The 22,419-nt window shown below is 42.3% G+C and overlaps 1 protein-coding gene across 2 annotated transcripts in view; it reads left to right on the plus strand.

Annotated features, from left to right (window-relative positions):
• The window catches only part of GOLGA3 (golgin A3), a 147,837-nt gene that overhangs the window by 83,748 nt on the left and 41,670 nt on the right, over positions 1–22,419 (plus strand). For both annotated transcript variants that reach the window (XM_082260173.1, XM_082260174.1), the window contains exons 13-17: positions 1,462–1,725; positions 5,902–5,996; positions 16,888–17,104; positions 17,341–17,484; positions 18,157–18,354. In XM_082260173.1, the coding sequence (XP_082116299.1) occupies positions 1,462–1,725; positions 5,902–5,996; positions 16,888–17,104; positions 17,341–17,484; positions 18,157–18,354 (918 nt within the window). The remainder of the gene's footprint in view (positions 1–1,461; positions 1,726–5,901; positions 5,997–16,887; positions 17,105–17,340; positions 17,485–18,156; positions 18,355–22,419) is intronic.

Consider the following 22,419-nt stretch of genomic DNA (forward strand, 5'->3'; position numbering starts at 1 on the left):
CGGCGTCGGGAGGTACACGTATGTCTGTCCTCCTCTTCCCAGCTCACACAGCGACAGGAGGCAGCACTCAATAGATTTTCTCTGGACAAATTATAGAGGCCTTGATCTCCTCATTCTGAACAGCTGAATGGTTTTCAACTTCCTGCTGGCTCTTTTTGCAGCCAACACCCTATAGTATCAGTGAACTTTTCAAAGCAGGTGGGAATGTGTCTCCTCTCAGTGACTACATTCCCAGATTTACCTGACTTCCTGTCACAATATATATATATATATATATATATATATATATATATATATATTGAAGTTGCTGTATACTGTGTACAGACTTGTCATAGTATTTTTGTAATAAGAAGCCACATACCAGCTGTGTGCTTCTACAATAGGTACACCTAATCAGTTTACAGCATTATCTTAGTTTGTCAGAATTTTACTAGCAAAGGTTCTAAAATGTATATGTAGCTACCTGAGTTCACCTTTCTTGATTTCGAGAACACAATTTAATGGGGTATGTAACTGTCTTGTATTCTGTAGTAGTGACTGAAAGCTTATCTTTAATCACCTTTTATACTGCCATATTGTAAAAGAAAATTGGGGGGACTTGGATTGGTATTTCGGGAGCGCTGTTTATAAATGATGCTGCACATAACACAATGGGGCAGCCAATACACTTATGGTTATGATCAGAGCTGTCATTTGCTGTTAGTGTATATAATTGAGAGCCCTCCAGTTTCTCTTACAACAGAGGAAGCAGCAGGAGAAATGTAATAAGGGATCCTTCATTAACAGCAGATCCCAGTCAGCAGCAGCTTCAATGAGTGGGTAACTGAATTTGATTGTGGGATCCTTTAACCCATCAGCCCCTGCCCCTTTCCCTATACATCTCAACTTCATTTTGTCTCTGTATGTGACCTGTATATTAACCCCCTCAACCCCCTCACTTCCCCTATCGTGCACATAAATCCCCTTCACTCCATCCTGCCACTATACATGACCTGTACAGTAACCCCCTGAAGGGCTTAGGTAGACATAGTGGAGTTGATATCCTATAAGAGTCCTCTTTGTTCAGAGAGTTAAATTAATAGTAGAACACAAGAGCAATAAACCTCTAATCCTATGTAGAGAACTGCCATTTTTATTTTACATGCTTTTTAACAGAAAGGAAGGAAAAATGATTTTTTTTCCAAGGTTTTTGGTCTTTCTGGTTTATATAGGGAAACGTAAAAAATCCAATAAAAATTATATAACATTCACTTGGATACACAATTCCATGACAAGATATTGTCAGTCAAACTATGACAAACATCTGGAAACGAAGAGGTATATTTGCCCTAGTACTAAAGTGGTTCTATTGCTATTATTTTAAGCTTTCAATACCAGACGTTTCATCAGCATTCACAAAAATGGAGCATTCTTTATTTTTTTATTTATTTTTTGCATTCATGCTGGTGTCTGCAATTTTAGGTGATGGTCGAGGCATACCGCCGAGATGCCAGTTCGAAGGACCAACTGATTAGTGAGCTAAAAGCTACTAAAAAGAAGCTGGACTCTGAGGTGAAGGAACTAAGAAAGGAGCTGCTAAAGGTCCAGGGGGAGAAAACTGCAGCAGAGGTGGCACAAGCCCGGGTTATGAAGGAAATGTTGAAAGTGCAACAACAAATGGAAGAACTTGAATTACATCTTCAGGCTGCTCAGAATGACAGAGATGAAATGGAAATCCGTTTACAGGTTGGAATAAAGTGTCTTTCTAGCTAAATATCATCATAAATTAAGTCTTCTGCCATTTTAAAATGCCTTTATGGTGAAGGGTATGTAGGTACACGGGTACTAGTATACCTGTATCATATTTTTTTTTTTAGCTCTGTTAGTTTCAGAGCAAGTGAAGCTGAACTGATGCACATTCCAATAAATACTGTATTTAAATTTTAGCTATTTGTTTTATTCAGAGTAGCAGGATCACATATAATTGGTTGATATGAATTACAACATGGTGTACACAGTTATTTGTTTATCTAAAGTACTTGTGATTAAAGTGGTTGTAAAGGCTAAAGGTTTTTTTTTTTGCCTTAATGCATTCTCTACAATAACCACTTGCCAACCAGCCGCCGTAATTATGCTGCAGCAGGTTGGCTCTGTTGCACAATGACGTATCTGTACGTCGTTTCGTGTAGCAGTTAGTGGGGGCACGCACGCGCCAATTGGCTAGAGGGGGAGCCATTTAGCGGATCCGATGGGCACCCGCCATGTCCACCGGGCACCCACGATCGATCTATATGGAGACAGAACGGCGGTCTGCCGAAGTAAACAGGGTAGACCGCTGTTCAGTGATGAACACCGGGATCCTATGTTCCTCCTATTTAGGAACACAGGTCTCTGTGTTCATTCAGTAAGTAAATCCCCCACACAGTTTGAAAGCATCCCCTAGGCACACATTTAACCCTTTGATCGCCCCTGGTGTTAACCCCTTCCCTGCCATTGTCAGTACAGTAACAGTGCATATTTTTAGCACTGATTACTGTAGTAATGTCACTGGTCCACCCCCCCCCCCCCCCCAAAAAGTGTCAGATGTCTGATCTGTCCGCCGCAATGTCGCAGTCCTGCTAAAATCGCTGATCGTCGCCATTACTAGTTAAAAAAAATAAATAAAAACGATATTAATAAATCTTTCCCCTAGTTTGTAGACGGAATAACTTTTTCACAAACCAATATTATACATCTATTGGGATTTTTTTTTACCAAAAATATGTTGCAGAATGCATATTGGCCTAAAATGATGAAAAATTTTTATTTTTTTTTATTTTTTTTTATTGGGAATGTTTTATAAAGTAAAATATATAGTTTTTTTTTCCATAATTGTCGCTCTTTTTTTGTTTATTGCGCAAAAAATAAACCCGCAGAGGTAATCAAATACCACCAAAAGAAAGCTCTATTTGTGGGATTAAAAGGACATCAACTTTTTTTTGGGTATAATGTCGCACAAATGCGCAATTGTCAGTTAAAATAACAGTGCCATATTGCAAAAAATGGCCTGGTCATTAGGGGGTAAAACCTTCCATGGCTTAAGTGGTTAAGGTTAAAAACCTTTTAGGTTCAGCCCCCCCCCCCATCCCCCCCAAAAACTTATCTGAGTCCAATTCTGGTCCAGTGCTGTGGCTAAGAGCAGCGGCACTGCTCTCTCTCCCTCATCACTGGACTTGGGTATGTATAAGGGGGGGATGAGGATACGAACACTTAAATATTTTTTACATTAATGCAGGGAATGCATTAAGGTAAAACACGTTTAGGCTTTAGAACCACTTTAAGCTTGTAGAGTTTTAAAACAGTTGTTGTTTTCAGATGTGTGATAATTAGTAGATAGGGTGTCATTTCTCTGGTGCCTGGAATACTGTTAGAGCCAAGATTCATAGAAGAAAAAAAAAAAGCTTACAGTAAAGATTGCAAGCACCAAATCTGAATATTGAATTAGATAAAAAAAAAAAAAACTTAGACAGCTCCCTGTTTTTCATTATGATTGGGAGCTGAAGGGATGGGCTGTTGATCATGTGACTAATGTGACAGCTGATCATGTATTCGGGAACTCCATCCTGCCCTTCTGGCTTACAGACTATGTTCAAAGGCTGCCAGAGCTGGGCAGGAAGGGGTTCGAGCTTCTCCAAACCCTTGCCTAAAATATTTACAGTATGTATTCTTATATACTAGTCCGTAGTAGTAGTAGTAGCTGCATTAGTGTTCTTTTTCAAATTTTATTTTCACCTGGGGAACCTGCCCCAAGGACAGGACTAGAGACACCCCCCCTTATCCTCTTCTACATAACACTGCAACTTGAATGCACAGGTCTGAACGGGGCCTTTAGATGTGTTTATTAAAGGTGCCATAGTGAGAAATTTATATTTTCAACACACAGCTGATATCTTATATGGTAACTGCTAAGAAGAAAGCTACCATTTTACTGAAAATGCGTTGCTACATATCAATTATCTATTTTCTCTATCGTCCATGTTTTATACTGCCGTCTATATTAGAAATGGAAACTAGGCCCATAAAAAACTGAAGGCATGACCCCTTAGGGTTTAACCCTTCCCACTTCACACCAACTCAGATTTTCCTTAGGAGAATGGATGTTTCTCTTCAGCTATATTTTTTAAATGAGGTGGAAGATTTTTCTGCCATCAACAGCTACTAGTAGATTCAGGCCAGATATTGGAAATCCTGAAAGTCTTTCTAGTTAATGAAGGAGCACAAGTTTTCCTAGTCCATTAAGTGTACTGGGGTTCTCTTTACAGTCCTGAAATTGTGACAGCCCATCTGTGTTCAGTTAGCACCGGACTCAGGTCATGCCTGTTTTTTTGGGTAACCCTTGCTGAGAAATTTGTAAGGCTGCAAACCGATTGTTTTTACAAACGTTCTCTACATTATACAAGGTTGATCTATCTGTCTCTGCAGATGCTAATTGTGGTCAAAAGGTTCTTGAAGTGGCTATTTAATGCCTTTTAAATATTTTGTTTTGGGGTTTTTCTTGTTGGGCTAATTTGCCTGTGTTTTGGGTGTATTTGCCTCTGTCTCCTAGGTTTCTTACTACCAATCCCTTATGTCCTTACTTCTTCTGTGGGTCACAGGATTGCACTTAGTTTTACTGAAGTCCTAGGGGAATAATTTAAAATAACTCTACTGGAACTGGGTATTGCGTTAGTTTATCTATCTGTAGGTGGTTACACGTGTGGTATTGAAAAATTACCAGTTCTAGTGAGCCAGAAATTAGCACAAAGTTAAGGCTTGTGTCCATGGGCAAATGCAGCCTGCTTTTGAAATCTGTAAAGAATTAGGTGCAGTATGCAGAACAAGTCCTAAGAACAAAATGGGTGCTGGCGTTCATACAAGCTCATCCAGGCTAGCAGAAGCAAATAAGAAGACAGAAAGTAGAAATCACCCCACACCAGAATATAGCCACTTTACAGAAAGGTGACGATATGACTTCAGCCTGAGCTCCTCTTAACTTTCCCTGAAGCCGTATCTTTACATTTCTGTATAATGACTGTGTTCTAGTGTGCAGTATTTCCACCTTCTGTCTTCTGATTAACTAAATCTGATGTGGTTGTTCAAATGAAGATACATTGAAGATTCTGTTAAAGCAAAGCTCCATCCAAAAGGGAAAGCTCCGCTTTTTCGCACCCTCCCTCCATCAAAAACAGATACCCGCTCCCACTTCCGGGTAAGATTGCCACACGGCAATCAACTCAATTTCCGCCCCCCCCCCCCCACTGCCTTCTGGGAGACGCACAGGTCCCAGAAGACAAGGGGACCATTCAGAAAATGCAGCGCAACTCGCACATGCGCAGTAGGAAACAGACTGTGAAGCCGCAAGGCTTAACTTCCTGTTTCCCTCAGTGAAGATGCCGATGGACGAATCGCCTTGGGGTGCCGACATTGCAGGATCCCTGGACAGGTAAGTGCCCTTAAATTAAAAGTCAGCAGCTACAGTATTTGCAGCTGCTTTCATTTATTTATTTTACAGGCTAAAACTCCGCTTTAAGCAGGGTATACGCGGACTGAAAATTGGCTGGCTCAGGAGGAAGCAGTTGAATTTCGGTTAGTGTATACTGCTGTCTGTTCAGCAGAAGCCAGTCTAATGGTCATGCTGGAAAACCAGCATTTAACCAGGGCACCTTGATGAGGGGTAAACTCCCCACTGTCAGATTACAAAGACACAGTGGGGGAGATTAAAATTAAACAGCATTTATATAGCGATCCCTGTGAGATTTATTTATTTATTTTCAGCCTGCTGATTAAAAAACTCAACATATACCGATATATCCTACTTAAGTTTAGTGCGATCTCTTGCTTTGTTGATGTTTTGCAGTGGATATGTTACTAAATGTCTTTTTTTTTTTTTTTTCTCTTTTGTAGTCTATGCAATATGACAAAGATCAGATAACCACACTGACCCAAGATAATGCTGCACTTCGGGAACAAATAGAAATGTTACAGAATGAAGCAAAGACGTAAGTTTAAATATATATATAATATTCACGCTAGGTCTCAAGATTGTAAAGAAAAATCAATCACTTTAAAATTCTGATACCAGTCCACTAGACTGAACTAAACTAGTTTTTTACAAACTTTTTACAATTGGAGATCCTTTAAGGGGAACTGATTAATTGTTAATTGTGTCCGTGGATTTTCTCCTGATGCTTATCACCGATTAATCATTATACATTAATGTTGTTTTATGTATAAGGAGGACTGTTAAATCGCTCTCTATTGAGACTCTCCTCCTGTGGACACGTTTCTTTTTTAATTAATGTATTCCCTTTTTGTTTCATATGTTTTTTGAAAGCCATTTTATTTAAATTGGTGTTTATCGCTAATTGAGCACCACCCTAGAATTAGGGCTGCGTTTTTTGTGTACTATATAAAAGACGTAAGTTTTTTTAAAGTTTCCAAAAGCATAAATATACAGATTACTTTGTGAGATTAAATTCTACTGTCCCTTACAGCACAATTTCTAAAGCTGGCAGTTTGTGCATTGAATCATTATTTAATTATTTATTTGTATTAGTTATCTTAGCTGTTTAATGATCTTAATCTGTTTCCTGCTAAAGAGTTTAGATTAAGGCTACATGTACACGGGACGTTTTAAAAAGTCACTTGAACGCTGGAAATTAAAGGACGTTTAAAACATCCGTTGTGTCGCGCTTGCATGCCGCGTTTGGATGCGTTTAGCGGGCGTTTGCGCTCAGAACCGTTTCTAGAGGTCAAAAAATCATTCCCCTTTAAAATGGAAAAACGCTAGCGCTAAACGCGGGTGATTGCTTTCGGTCGCATTTTTGCGTTTGAAACACCGTTAAACACACGTTCGAACGCAAATAATTGCTTTCCAAAAAACGACACTGAACTCAACTGCCTGTAAATTACTGTAAACGACCCTGTGTACATGGACAGATAAGATAACATAGAGGTGGGTTCAGGGGCTTCTGAAAAAAAATGCCCAACTGCTCCTAAACGGCCGTTTACAAGTTGCAGTGTACATGGACCCTTACTGTTTAACTTTCCTCTGTCAATCACACTCTTGCACATTCCTTTGACTTTGAGGTTTGGCAGTTTCTATAAAGCCGGACATAGAGAGTTGGAATCTCAAAGGAAGCATAAAATCTGCACAAACATAGGCAATGGGTTGGGGTCTTTTGAGCACAAGGCAAGGGGCAGAATGTGGAAACAATAACATAAATTAGGACATATAAATAAGGTCCATAAGTGTCCATAAAAAGTCCATAAAATGCTAAACAGGCTGGCAGCAGTGTGTAGAGCAAGAAGAAGGCAACTCTTGGGGAAGCAATGGAATGAAACACAAGCGCCCACTGAGTGTAGCTTTATGAACTTAAATGTAAATAAAACCAAAGAGTGTTACTCACAAAAGTGAAAACATAATGGGCACATCAGGAATGTAGAGACAAAGTCCTCTTCAAGGTAGAACTGGAGAGATGAACACCCGTGGGAGGGAATCCAACTGAACAGGGTCATGGGCTCCGCGGCCTGGTTTGCCAGTGGTTTCTGGCACTTCTGGGACTCATGGGATGCACAGCGCTGCAAGTATGACATCACTTTCCAAATATGGCATTCTGTGTTCAGCGACGTGTTTAAGGAGCATGCGCTCCTTCAGACTGTCAAGCGGGAAGCCTGCAGCGCTGTGCGTCCCATGAGTCTCGGAAGTGCCGGAAACCGGCCTGCGGAGCCCCAGAACCTGTTCAATTGGATTCCCTCCCACGGGTGTTCATCTCTTCAGTTCTACCTTGAAGATGACTTTGTCTCTAATTTCCTGATGTACCCATTATGTTTTCACTTTTGTGAGTAACACTCTTTGGTTTTATTTACATTAAAGTTCATAAAGCTACACTTAGTGGGAGCTTGTGTTTCATTCCAGGTTGGAATCTCAGCCTGTTCAGCAGGAACCGGCCGAGATTTGAACCATCTATGGGCAATAGGGAAAGGAAGTCTTAAAAGTCGCACATTAAAGCACAAGCCTGTCAGGAGGTGTATGACAGCCCGAGCTTCAACCAGGCTATGCCCTCCAACACATTTTAATCTGCCCCCCTAATCCTCTATGGGCAGGTTAATTGTACCCAATTTGATCCATTGATCGACTTGGGTACAACCAAGCATGTTGGATTTTCTCTTTCCTTCATTGACGGACACAGCTCCTGATCTTCTTGACCATTGGGTTATACTGCCCCCTACAGGAGTAGAAAAAGAACTTGACTAGGCCTATGGGCAGTCCCAGGAGGTATATTTCCTTCTCTGCTATAGGTACTCAGTTTTTTTCTGCCTATTCAGGAGTAAGGACCTAGTTCCTGGCTGGGATCTCTGGTCCTGGCATTTTTTTTTCTTTTTAGATAGATTTTTTTCTCCTGTTCTTTTTTCCTGTAAGATCTACAATCAACTGCCGGACTGGGCGACGGGCTGGATAATCTAGATCCAATGGTCACCCCAGTCTGGGGTGAGCGTGAGCAGACCTCAGCTCCGGGCTAGGTCGGCCATGACGTAGCCCCACCAGACGGGGGCTGGCCTGCGAGTTAAACGACTCGCTAGGTTGCATATGACCGGGTCTCGGCCTGTGTCGCAGCCTTCCTCCTGGCCAACAGCCCCCCCCCCATTTCGATGGGGATGAGGTTCTGTCTGGAGCGGTGCCCACCTGGTTCCTGATACGGTGAGTAGCTATCACCCCTCCTCCCCCCTGAAGAGTTTTGGGGTGGATGCAGGCCCCTCCCTGGGACGACCAGACCCCTGGGTTCTCCTTCTTCCTGTTAGGCCCCCCTTGAGTTTGATGGTCATGTGGGTCATCTATCACCCCCTTCTCTGCCCCCCCATCCCCCCCTCTACCTATACTGAGGTTGTATGGTGGTCTGGCTACCTCCTGGGGCAGGGTGCTGTACTGGCAATGGGGGAAGGGGGGGTGCGCTGCCGGCGACTGGGCGATCGGCTGCACCTGGTGGGGTTCTCCTGCCACGGCCCCCCCTTTTTGCTCTGTGTCCCTGGGAGCCTCGTGGAGCCAGCATTTTGTTGTAGCCTATTTTCTGTATAGGCTGACAGCCATGTTTGTGTAGCTGCGGCAGCCATTTTGCATTAGCCCGGCATTGAAATAAATGGCGGCCATTACTGAGGAGCCTTCTGGGCATCTATTTTAGCTGTGGGAGCCCCTCCTTAATTCCCTGGTGCTGACTCCTGGGCCTTTTTCCTTCCTGGATGCCGCATATGGAGTGCTTTGATCCTGGTGCTGCTGGTGACTGCCTGGTGGGGTGGTGAGTCTGGTGGGGTCCTCTCCCTCTCTCTGCTGCAGGGTCAGGGTGTGCTCTGTGACTGGCGACCAGGTGGTGTTGTCAGCGTGGTGGGGGTGTCCCTTAGCAGTGTTTTTTTTTTTTTTTTTGCACTTTTGTGGGGTACCCCTATTTCTCATGGAGTCCTTGGAGCACATTTCCCCACCTGTCTCCCTCTCAGAGCCTGTGGGGCCCCCAGGGTCCCAACCATCCATTGATGCACTGACAACGGTCCTGGAGTTTTTTGAGTCCCAGGTGGAGGGGGATTTTGGGTGCCGAGGTAGTAAAAAGCGCCCCCCACTTTCCCCTGCTTCATCTGTCTCCTCAGATTCTGAATCGATTCTGGCCGCAGCGGACAAGGCCCGCCCTGAGGGGTCTGTGGCCACGCCCCCTGAGTTCTCAGATAGTGAGGATGATTCCTCCACTCCTGTAGCCGCACACGAAAAGGCGCTGGTGGATGCACTGATTGTGTCTGTGCATGAAACTTTAAAAATGGAGGATGCAGCTAAAGCTGCGGCGGAGGCACCGGTTCCCTTTGGCACTCACAAGCCGTCTAGAGCGACAAAGGTGTTCCCCTTCCCCTCCTATTTTGACAGATTTCTCCCAAAAGAGTGGAAATGCCCAAAACGTCCCTTTTGTAGTCCTTAAGCATTTCACAACGAGGTACACATTTGAAGATTCCCCCGGTTTACAGGTTGAATAAGGCAACCATGATTCTGGTAGAAGAATCGCCAGCTTCTAATGATCTGGCTGACAGAAAGGCGGAGGCTTTCGCAGTATGTTCACTGTGGCTGGCTCAGCACTCAGACTGGTCTTCGCCATTGCCCTGGTGTCACAAACTCTGACCGATTGGGCTAAGCTTTTACACCGTGACCTGGAGGGTGAGCAGCTCCCCCCTGCCTTTGCGGAGCTGGGGGACCAGTTGGTCCAGGGGCTGCAGTATATCTGTGATGCCTCTTTGGATGCGGCTCCCCTGATTTCTAGACTGTTTCGGGAGTGGTTCTTAGGCATGTTTTGTGGCTCAAATGTTGGTCTGCGGAACAGATCACTAAAAAAGCCTTAACTGATCTTCCTTTTCTAGGGGATCGCCTGTTTGGAGCTACCCTGGATGACATCATTAAGAGTCTCACAGGGGGGGTAAGAGCACCTTTCTTCTGCAGGCTAGTAAGGGTAAGGAACCTCGATACAGACGTTGCCCTGTCCTTCTTGGCTCACAGGAAATTTTTTCACCCCCTCAGGTTCGGCTGACAGAGGGTCAAAGCCTTTTAAGGCCTCTTCGGGAGGATCCAAGTGAACTTGATCTGGCATGCCAAAGTGGGTTTCTCCAGACCCGCAGAAAGGGTTCCTACTGCATGAAGGAGCGCCCTCACCCGTGCCTGGTGTCGGGGGGCGTCTTCGCTAGTTTCTGGCCCCTTGGATCGCCGTGGTGCAAGACAAGTGGGTCCACGAAGTGATACAGTCTGGCTACAAGATTGAGTTTCGTTCTTAACCTCCGGAGAGGTTCTTTACTTCCAATGTGCGTCTGTCCCTGGACCGATTGCAAGCCCTCTTCGGGGCGGTGCAAGACATTTTACTTCAAGGGGTAATTGTTCTGGTTCCAACTCCAGAACGTTTTCAAGGGTTTTATTCAAACCTGTTCACGGTCCTGAATAAAGAATGCATGTGCATCCAATTCTTGATTTCAAGGCCATGAACTGCTTTGTGCGGGTATAGAAGTTCAGAATGGAGTTTTTTGACACGGTGGTGACATCCTTGCATCAGGGGGATTTCCTTGCCTCTATCGATATCAAGGATGCTTACTTACACATTCCAATGTGTCTGTCACCAACACTTCCTCCGCTTTGCCGTGGGAGAGGAGCATTATCAGTTTGTGGCGTTACCCTTTGGTCTTGCCTCTACTCCTCGGGTCTTCACAAAGGTGTTGGCTCTGGTGCTGGCATTGTTACGTCAGTGAGGAATCGCAGGGCTGGGCTACCTGGGCTGAGGGAGTTTGTCTGGCTTCTGAATTTTCAGAAGTCCGTTTTGGTTCCTTCCATGAAACTGGACTATATGGATCTGACTCTGGAAAAACTCCAGAAGCTGCATGCTGCAATTCATCGATTGCTGTCCAGCAGGTGGTCGCCCCTTCAGACTTGCATGAAGGTGCTGGGCCTGATGGTTTCTACCTTTTAAGGCGGTCCCGTTTGCACAGTTCCATACGAGGTCCCTGCAAAGGGAGATCTTGGCCAAATGTAACAAGTGTCCAAAGTCTCTGGACAATCAAATTCTGGCTGAGCCGAAAAACAAAAGGGTCTCTGATCTGGTGGCTTTGCTCTCCAGCTCTAAGCCAGGGCAAATATTTTCTCCCCCCGTATTGGACAGTGGTCACCACGGATGCCAGTCTGTCCGGGTTGGGAGGTGTCCTGGGTTGGAACTCTGCTCAGGGAGTTTGGTAAAGTTCAGACTCCCGATCAATGTCCTGGAACTCCGAGCGATCAGGCTGTGCCTGAATCACTGGACACATAGCCTTCAGGGGGTGACTGGTGCGAATCCAGTTGGACAATGCCACGGCCGTGGCTTATGTCAATCACCGGGGTGGAACAAGGAGTGTACTGGCAGCTGCGGAGGTACCTGGCATTCTTCGGTGGGCAGAAAGATTTTTCCGGCCCTCTCCGCCATACACATCCCAGGAGTGGAAAATTGGCAGGTAGATTATCTCAGGTGGCAGGCATTGGACCAAGGGGAGTGGTCCCTTCATCCAGAGGTGTTTCATCAGCTGTCTCCGGTGGGGCAGACTTGAGGTGGTTCTGTTGGCATCTCGGCTCAACAGGAAGGTGCACAGGTTTGTGGCACAGTCACTGAATCCGCTAGCTGACACCACAGATGTGCTGATGCCCCCGTAGGGTCCAGTATCATCTGATTTCCCTCCTCTCAAGCTTCTGCCGAAATTCTTACGCAGGATCGAGGCAAAAGGAATTCCGCTCATTCTAGTGGCCCCAGATTGGCCTTGCTGGTCTTAGTATGCTGACCTGGTCGCCGACGCCCCTTGGAGACTACCTCTCAAGAAGGATCTGTTGTCCCAGGGGCCAATCTTCCATCCTGCTTTACAGGTGCTGGCTTTGACGGCTTGGCTTTTGAAAGCCAGGTGATGAAGGATAGAGCTTTGTCTGGGTCGGTGATTCCCACATTACTGAAGTAATGCCTTGGCATCTCAATTTGGTGCTTTCAGCTCTAAAGAAGCCTCCCTTTAAAAATATTCGGGAGATTCTCCTGCTTACGCTATCCCAGAAGGTGGCTTTTTCGGTGGTTATAACCTCTGCGCGCAGGGTGTCGAAATTGGCAGTGTTGTCGCTTCCCTTTTTTTTGTGGTCCACAAAGATAAGGTGGTTCTTCGCCCCTGTCTATCGCTCCTTCCAAAGGTGGTCTCTGATTTCCATCCGAATGAGGACATTGTGTTGCCTTCCTTGTGTCCCAGGCCAAAGCATCCCAAGGAAATTGTATTGACTCAGCCCTTTTCAATTTAAGTGTCAGGTTCCTCCTTTCCCTGTGAAGGCGCAATCTATGCGGGTGCTCAGTGCTTCTTGGGCCTTTCGTCATCAGGCATCAGTAATGCAGGTGTGCAAGGCGGCTACTTGGTTGTCGGTGCACACTTTTCACAAAATTCTATAAAGTTAATGTGTTGCCATCTGCGGATGCCTCTTTTTTTGCAGGCTGCTTTTTAGGGGGCTTCTTCCTTCTTTGGGAGTGTAATGTTTTTCAGGTGGGCTACAGTTGATTTGGTTGAGCTCCTGGTTGGCTACGGTTTAGCCTTGGGAATTTGTTTCTTGCTGTTTCCACCCCTCATGTTTGACACTGCTTTGGGATGTCTCAATGGTCCAGAAGATCAGGAGCTGTGCCTGTCAATGAACATCAGAGAAATGGATTTTACAGTAAGTTAAAAATCCCATTTTTACATGCGATTATTGCCAGTAGCCATATTGTCTAGCAATAATCACAGTTCTGGCAGGGATAGCGCCCCACGCCCCCCCTGCTTCTCCCACCAGGAGAACATAATAGTTCAGTGAGAGGGATTCCCCCATCAACACTGATTGTGTTGATAGGGGAATCTAGCAATCACGGTTGTTCAAAATCGTGTAATCGATGGCCTTAGTCTGAATCCTGTGATTTTTGCTGAGACCCACCAGGAGCAGCAGTTAGTGACCAGAGTAATTTGTCCAGTATCCAGAGCCAATAATAATGCTTAACCGCTATTTCATATTATGCAAAGTCAATCTGAAATGGGGAAAAAAAATTAAAGCTTTTTTCAAATTGTAAATTAAGGATGAATATTTCAAGAACATACATAGGGAAAAATAATTATTCGATTCCCCCAAAGATTTTGTAGGTTTGCCCATTTACAAAGAAATGAAGGGTCTATCATTTTTATCATAGGTGTATTTTTAAGGATTGAGACAAAATAGCAAATCCAGAAAAAAAACATGACTTTCTACTTGGTGGATAAACTGTTGTTGGCAATCACAGAGGTAAAATGTTTCTTGTAGTTGGTTACCAGGTTTGCACACATCTCGGGAGGGATTTTGGTCCACTCTTGTTCACAGATCTTCTCTAAATCCTTAAGGTTTCTTGGCTGTCACTTGACAACTCTACGTTTTAGCTCCCTCTATGAATTTTCTATAGAATTAAGGTCTGGACTCTGGTTAGGCCATTTCATGACCTTATTGTGCTTCTTCTGGAGCCACTCCTTTGTTGTCTAGACAGTATGTTTTGGGTAATTGTCGTGCTGGAAGACCCATTCACGACCCATCTTCAGTGTTCTGCCTGAGGGAAGAAGGTTCTTATCCAAGATTTTATAATACATGGCCTGTCCATTGGCCCCTCAATGCAGCAAAGTTGGCCTGTCCCTTTAGCAGAGAAACAGCCCCAAAAGATAATGTTTCCACATCCGTGCTTGACTGTAAGGGATGGTGTTCAGGGTCATAGTCAGCATTTTTCTACCTCCAAACACGGCCAGTCAAGTTAATTCCTGAATTATTTAGATGTCCATTGGCAAACTTCAGACGGACCTGCATGTACTGTGTCTTCTTAGAGGGAGACCTTTCGGGCGCTGCAGGATTACAATCCATGGTGGCGTACTGTGTTACCAATGATTTGTTTGGTGACTGTGGTCCCAACCGCCTTGAGATCATTCACAAGCTCATCCCGTGTAGTTTAGGGCTGATCCCTCACTTTTTTCATGATAATGTTTATCCCATGAGGCGAAATCTTGCATGGAACTCCAGACTTAGGGAGATTGATGGTTATTTTGTATTTCTACCATTTGCGAATAATCGCTCCAACAGTTGTCTCGTTTTCACCAAGCATCTTGCTGATGGTCTTGTAGCCCATTCCAGCCTTATGCAAGTCTACAGTCTTGTCCCTGACGTCCATTGACAGCTCTTTTGTCTTGCCCATGAACATGAGGTTTGAATGAAAGAAAGGTATTCTGTGGGCAGGTGTCTTTTTTAAACATAACGAGTTGTCGTTAGGAGCACCTTCCTAAATTGACAGGACCAATCTGTGTACCACATGAGCACATACTGTAGCCAGTCTGTGGGAGCCAGAATTATTGTTGGTTGGTAGGGGATCAAATACTTATTTTACTCACTGAACTACGACTCCGTTTATAACATTTGTATTATGTGTTTTTTTTCTGAAATTTTGGTTGATATTCTGTCTCTATTATTTAATATACACCTATGATAAAATAAATTATAGACCCTTCATTTGTTTGTAAGTAGGCAAAATTACAAAATCTTCAGGAGATCAAATAATAATTTTCCCAAATTGCAGGGTTATTTTGCAGCCTTCGGGAGATTAGACACTGGCAAACAAAGCTGTAAGGACAGCCTAGTAAACCCTTCCTACTCCCATCATTGCTCCAGCTTTTGATAGTGTCCTATAACAGTGGTCCTTAACTGCGGTCCTCAGGGCCCACTAACAGGCCAGATTTTAAGTATTACCTTGGGGAGATGCAGACTAGAATACTGCAATCACTGACCAGCAAATGATATCACCTGTGATGTATTTCAGTTATCTTGCAAACCTGGCCTGTTAGTGGGCCTTGAGGGCCAGGGTTGAGGACCACTGTCCTATAAGAATGGACATCTCCTCTCTTCTGAGGAAAACAAACCCTTTCTTATTTTTTCCTCTGGGAATTACAATAGTAGTGGGATACCTGGAAAACCTCCTACTAAGGGAGCAGTTGGCACAGATTCCGTCAGTCATTGTCCATCAATATGTTTAAACTCTGTAAAGGTGCGGATCTTGAACCCCCAGAAGTGCTGTAACCAAATTGTTTGGAGTCCTTAGTCCTTCTGGATTATTCTTTGTCCAGGGTCTTCCCTACGGTTGTGCATGATGGTCCTGAACTTCATTATGGCCTCCTTTTAGAGCAGTTCCATGTGCCCATTTCTCTCCAAACTGTTGCAACATTCTGCATGAGTGGCACAAGAAAGCTCAGTCTCTGGACCATTGCATGTGCCTGTCGACTTGGCTGGAATCCTGTGCAACACAACCGGCAATAAGCCTTTTTCTGACACTTGTTGCTTACAAGTTAAAATCAGTATTTCTTGCTAGAAAATTACTTAGATTCCCCAAACATTCTATATATCTTTAGCAGAATAAAATGGCGATCGTTGCAATCTTTTATGTCTTACTGTATTTGCGCAGTAGTCTTTCAAACGCAGTTTTTTGGGAAAAAATACACTTTAATGAATTAAAAAAAAAACGAAACCATAAAGGTAGCCCAATTTTTTTGTATAATGTAAAAGATGATGTTACGCTGAAAATCGTGATCGTTATTCTAAGCAAAAAAATTGTGATTCTCATTTTACCCAGAATCGTGCAGCTCTACCTTGTTTTAATATTGTGTGTTCAAAAAGATTTTTGTCTGCATTCCTTATTTGAAAATCCACAAACATTGTTGATAGAATATTATCAAAAGGCAATGTAAAGGTGGAAGAGAACCTTCCAAAATTGTTACGACAGTTTCTGCTCACACACAATACCCCACATGTATGTTTTGTTTATTGTCATTATATCTGATATCAAAGCGGAGCTCCACCCAAAAGGGGAAGCTTCCCTTGTTTTGCAACTTTTGGGGGGTAGGGGGTGTGGGGGAGCGGGTACCTGGTTTTGACAGGTACCCTCCCACTTCTGGCGCACTTCGCTACAGTGGTGGTGGGGGGGGGGGGGTGTTTGGAACGCCTCTTTTAATACTAAGGAACATACTTGTAAAGCAGTAAATCGGACACTCACTAAAATATTCACTATAGGTTAAATCTTCAGGTTCATATGTTTTAAATTAAAGTGATCGATTCAGCCTCAGCGAATGTTTAGTGAAAGTTGTTTTTGACACTTTAATAATATCCCCCTAAATGTGATGGAGCACATTATATTTTTCGAAAAGGCTTTTTTGTAAACTGACATTCTGTGCTTAGAGACCTTGTACAGTTGAAAGAGTTAGTAATTTAATTGTCAGAATTTAGATATATTGAAATGTTACATAATTGGAATGACATATTGTTGAAATGGTCTAAAACTGCTTTTGTTTGTTACACTAAAGGGCAATTACTGAGCAAAAGCAGAGAATGAAGAGGTTAGGCACAGATCTGACAAGTGCCCAAAAAGAAATGAAAGCCAAACACAAAGCTTATGAAAATGCAGTGGGAATCCTAAGTCGTCGCCTCCAAGAAGCTTTGACAGCAAAAGAAGCTGCAGAAGCAGAGCTCAAAAAGCTCAAAGCACAAATCTCTGAGGGTGGAGATAGTCAAGCATTTGAGGTATCAGATGGAATATTCGGAGCAACACACTGGTTTAATATGAAGTTTAAATGCTACTTGGAATAGAATGTTTTCAGTTTTTTAACTCATTTGTAAAAAAATAAATGAACAGTAATCTTGTTTAGACTAAAAGATGCTTTGCACATGTATGTGTTTGTGTTCACATGTTTTATGGATGCATGCAATACAGTATATCTTGTTCTCTAATGCATACAATATATCTTGTTCTCTAACAGGAAAAATTAAAAGCATTAAAAAGTGAACTGCAATCTGTTAGCCAGAGTAAGGCCATGCTGGAACGTGAGCTGCAAGAGGTTATATCACTGACTAGCCAGGAACTTGAGGAATACAGGGAGAAGGTCCTTGAACTAGAAGATGAGGTATGCTAGGCTCAAGCTTTATTTTTTCAGGATTCATAAAGATGATAGATTTCATAAAGATTCATAAAGATAGATTTTGTAACGTTCATGCCGAATGACCTGTTGATTGACAAATTGGCTTTGGGTTTGGATAAGGTAGGGAAGGGTAGGACCCCGGCTTTTATTGCTGTGCTCACATTATTTATTTAGCACCAACAATTTTCGGAGCACTTTACTTACTGTAAGTTCACATCAGTCCCTGCACTCAAATAGCTTACAATCTAAGGTCCCTAATTCGTATGCATACATACTGTATATATAGACACACACACACACACACACGTGCTGCAAGGCAGAAGTGTTTTACATTTACCACCATAACAGGAGATGAGAAACAAATCTTCCAGTTCTAGCAGTGGCAACTGCCTAACTTTGTCTCTACTTTGGAGAGATTTCCTTTCTATTTCTGTTATGGTTCCAGGACAAGAATTTAAGGGAAATCTCCCACACAGGACACCGACAGAAAATTAACGTTTTAACTCTATATACATTTTTAGTCTTTTATGGGTCTTGTTTCTAGTGACAGTTAAATATGAAAAAGTATATGTGTTCTTAGGATACAGTTTTAAAGCTTGTATGAAATTATTTTAGAGGCTTCAAATATGCCTTTGTTGTTTTTAAATATTGCTTCAGCTCCAGGAGTCTCGTGGTTTTAAGAGAAAAATTAAAAAATTGGAAGAAATAAATAAGAAGCTGACTCTAGAACTAGAACATGAACGAGGAAAGTTGTCTGGACTCGCACAATCCAATGCTACTTTGCGTGAGCATAACAACGTTCTTGAGACTGCACTGGCAAAAAGAGAGGCAGACCTGGTCCAACTTAACCTGCAGGTACAGAATAAGTGGACATACTGTGGTCCTTCCATCAGTAAAATGCCTGTAATAGATATTCTAGGAGGTTTACTTTCCTAAATAAAATATAGCTGGTTGATGTTTGTTTATATTTAGAAAGGCGATTGAAATCGCAAAATTCTTTATAGTGTATGAACTTGTGATATCATGCATATACCCTAACCATACCTCTGGTTATAAAGATTTAGGGCGATAAAGAAGTTTGGCTGTTGTGGTACACTGTGCTGTTTATACCTTCCTTTAAAAAAGAGGTTTTTTCTTATGGTTCTTCTTACCTCTTAGTGGTGGTTGAGTGTTTTACCTGGGACGACACGCAAGAAGATTGTTTGAGAAACTGTACACATGGTTGCTTGAAGATAGTCAAATTTTTAACTTTTTCACACTCACCTACATGGGATTTGTGGTAGTGTACTTTGATTTTGAATTTAAAGTGTGTATTACCCCAACTTTTTATATTCCTAATATGTATTTGTTGTACCATGCACTTGTGTGAAAATGTACCCTGTTCTCTTTGTATTGATTTCTTTGTGTGAAAAACCTGGTGACTCTGCCACTCCCCCTGCTTTCCTATTTCAAACTGGCCATGCTAGGCATTGAAGCACATTCTTCCCAGCAGGTTCAGTTTTCTGGCTGTGCTGGGAGCACAGCATGCCTTTCCTCTAATGGCCAAGACTTGTGCAGACACGCTTCCCTGCACAACCCTTCACTGTGAAGATCAGCGTTTTGTTCCTTGCACTGCCTCCTGCTGACATGCCCCCGTCAGTCCCCACTCCCACCTCTCCAAGCTTTTTATGCTGCTGGGAACCGAGGTTACGCGATCCCTTATAAAAAAAAAAAAAAAAAAAGTTATTTATATTGGTATATACACTGTGTGTGCATGTATATGTATGTATGTATGTATGTATGTGTATATATATATATATATATATATATATATATATATATATATATATATATATATATATATATATATATATACAGTGTGGAAAATAATTATTTGATCCCCTAAAGACTAAGTTTGCCCACTTCCAAAGAAGGTAAGGGTCTATAATTTTTATCATAGGTGTATTTTAATTTATAGAGACCGAATATCAACCACAAAAAAAACAGAAAAAACAAATGTTATAAATTGAGAGACAGTTCATTGAGTAAAATAAGTATTTGATCACCAACCAACCAACAATAATTCCATTCAATTATTTTGCCTCATGGGATAAGGATGATCATGAGAAAAGTGAGGGATCAGCACAGAACTACATGGGAGGAGCTTGTCAATAATCTCTGGACAGTTGGGACCACAGTCACCAAACAATTGGTAACGCAATACGCCGCGATAGATTGAAATGAACATCTAAATGATTCAGAGAAGGATTGGGCTGTTTCTCCTCTAAAGGTACAGGCCGACTTTGCCGCATTGTGGGCTGAATGGCTGGGGCCATGTATTGTAACATCTTGGATGAGAACCTTCTTCCCTCATGACAATGACCCAAATGTCTTCCACCATGACAATCACCCAAAACATACTGCCAAAGGCAACAAAGGAGTGGCTCAAAGAGCACATTAAGGTCATGGAGTGGCCTAGACCAGTTTCCAGTCTATAGAAAATTAATGGAGGGAGCTGAAACTAATAGTTGCCAAGCGACAGCCAAGAAACATTAAGGATTTAGAAAAGATCTGTAAAGAAAAGTGGACCAAAATCCCTTCTGAGATGTGTGAAAACCTGGTAACCAACTACTAGAAAAGTCTTACCTTTGTGCTTGCCAACAAGCGTTTCTCCACCAAGTACTAAGTCATGTTTTGCTTTGGGATCAAATACTTATTTTACTCACTGAATTGCAACTCAATTTATAACATTTGCATCATGTGTTTTGTGGGGAACTTTGGTTGATATTCTGTCTCTGTCATTTAAAATATCCCAAAGATAAAAGTTATAGACCCTTCATTTCTTTGTAAGTGGGCAAACTTACAAAATCTGCAGGGGATCAAATATATATATATTATATATTATATATATATATATATATATATAGACCCCATTCCAAAAAAGTTGGGACACTGTACAAATTGTGAATAAAAACAGAATGCAATGATGTGGAAGTTTTTAAATTTCAATATTTTATTCAGAATACAACATAGATGACATATCAAATGTTTAAACTGAGAAAATGTATAATTTTAAGGGAAAAATTAGTTGATTTTAAATTTCATGGCATCAACACATGTCAAAGTTGGGACAAGGCCATGTTTACCACTGTGTGGCATCCTCTCTTCTTTTTATAAGTCTGCAAACGTCTGGGGACTGAGGAGACAAGTTGCTCAAGTTTAGGAATAGGAATTTTGTCCCATGCTTGTCTAATACAGGCTTCTAGTTGCTCAACTGTCTTAGGTCTTCTTTGTCGCATCTTCTTCTTTATGATGCGTAAAATATCTTCTATGGGTGAAAGATCTGGACTGCAGGCTGGCCATTTCAGTACCCAGGACCTTCTTCTACGCAGCCATGATGTAGTTATTGATGCAGTATGTGGTCTGGCATTGTCATGTTGGAAAATGCAAGGTCTCCCTGAAAGAGACGACGTCTGGATGGGAGCAAATGTTCTAGAACATGGATATACCTTTCATCATTGATGGTGCCTTTCCAGATGTGTAAGCTGCCCATGCCACACACACTCATGCAACCCCATACCATCAGAGATGCAGGCTTCTGAACTGAGCGCTGATAACAACTTGGGTTGTCCTCTTTAGTCCAGATGACATGGCCTCCCAGTATTCCAAAAAGAACTTCAAATTTTGATTAATCTGCCCACAGAACAGTTTTCCACTTTGCCACAGTCCATTTTAAATGAGCCTTGGCCCAGAGAAAACGTCTGCGCTTCTGGATCATGTTTAGATATGGCTTCTTTTTTGGCCTATAGAGTTTTAGCCGGCAACGGCGAATGGCACGGTGAATAGTGTTCACCGACAATGTTTTCTGGAAGTATTCCTGAGCCCATGTTGCGATTTCCATTACAGTAGCATTCCTGTATGTGATGCAGTGCCGTCTAAGGGCCCGAAGATCACGGGCATCCAGTATGGTTTTCTGGCTTTGACCCTTTCACACAGAGATTGTTCCAGATTCTCTGAATCTTTGGATGATATTATGCACTGAAGATGATGATAACTTCAAACTCTTTGCAATTTTTCTCTGAGAAACTCCTTTCTGATATTGCTCCACTATTTTTCGCCGCAGCATTGGGGGAATTGGTGATCCTCTGCCCATCTTGACTTCTGAGAGATACTGGCACTCTGAGAGGCTCTTTTTATACCCAATCATGTTGCCAATTGACCTAATAAGTTGCAAATTGGTCCTCCAGCTGTTCCTTATATGTACATTTAACTTTTCCGGCCTCTTATTGCTACCTGTCCCAACTTTTTTGGAATGTGTAGCTCTCATGAAATCCAAAATGAGCCAATATTTGGCATGACATTTCAAAATGTCTCACTTTCAACATTTAATATATTATCTATATTATATTGTGAATAAAATAAGTTTGAGATTTGTAAATTAGTCTGTTCTTTTTTTTTTTTCTCACAATTTGTAGTGTCCCAACTTTTTTGGAATTGTTTTGTGTTATATATATCTAAGTGAGACATTTTGAAATGTCATGCCAAATATTGGCTCATTTTGGATTTCATATACATATATATATATAGTGGGTATAGAAATGGATCACACCCTTTCAAATAATTCCATTTTGTTGCTTTGCACCCTGAAATGAAGTCAGACACGTTTTCGTATTATCCAGCTGTATTTACTCAGTGCAACCTATAACATCTAAGTGAAAGATATAACACAAAAAACAGAATCACCAAGTTGGAAAAAGGATCACCCCCTTCTGTCGGTATTTTGTTGAACCACTTTTTGCTTTAATTACAACATTTAGCCTGTCAATACGTGTCTCTACTAACTTTGCAGGAAGAGGAGGAGGAATGCTGCCTATTACCCCCAAGAACACCATCCCCACCGTAAAACATGGAGTTGGAAACATTAGGCTTTGATGGTGTTTT

The sequence above is a fragment of the Pelophylax lessonae genome (assembly GCF_965119305.1).
Source record: "Pelophylax lessonae genome assembly, chromosome: 1".
In the NCBI taxonomy this organism is placed as follows: domain Eukaryota; kingdom Metazoa; phylum Chordata; class Amphibia; order Anura; family Ranidae; genus Pelophylax; species Pelophylax lessonae.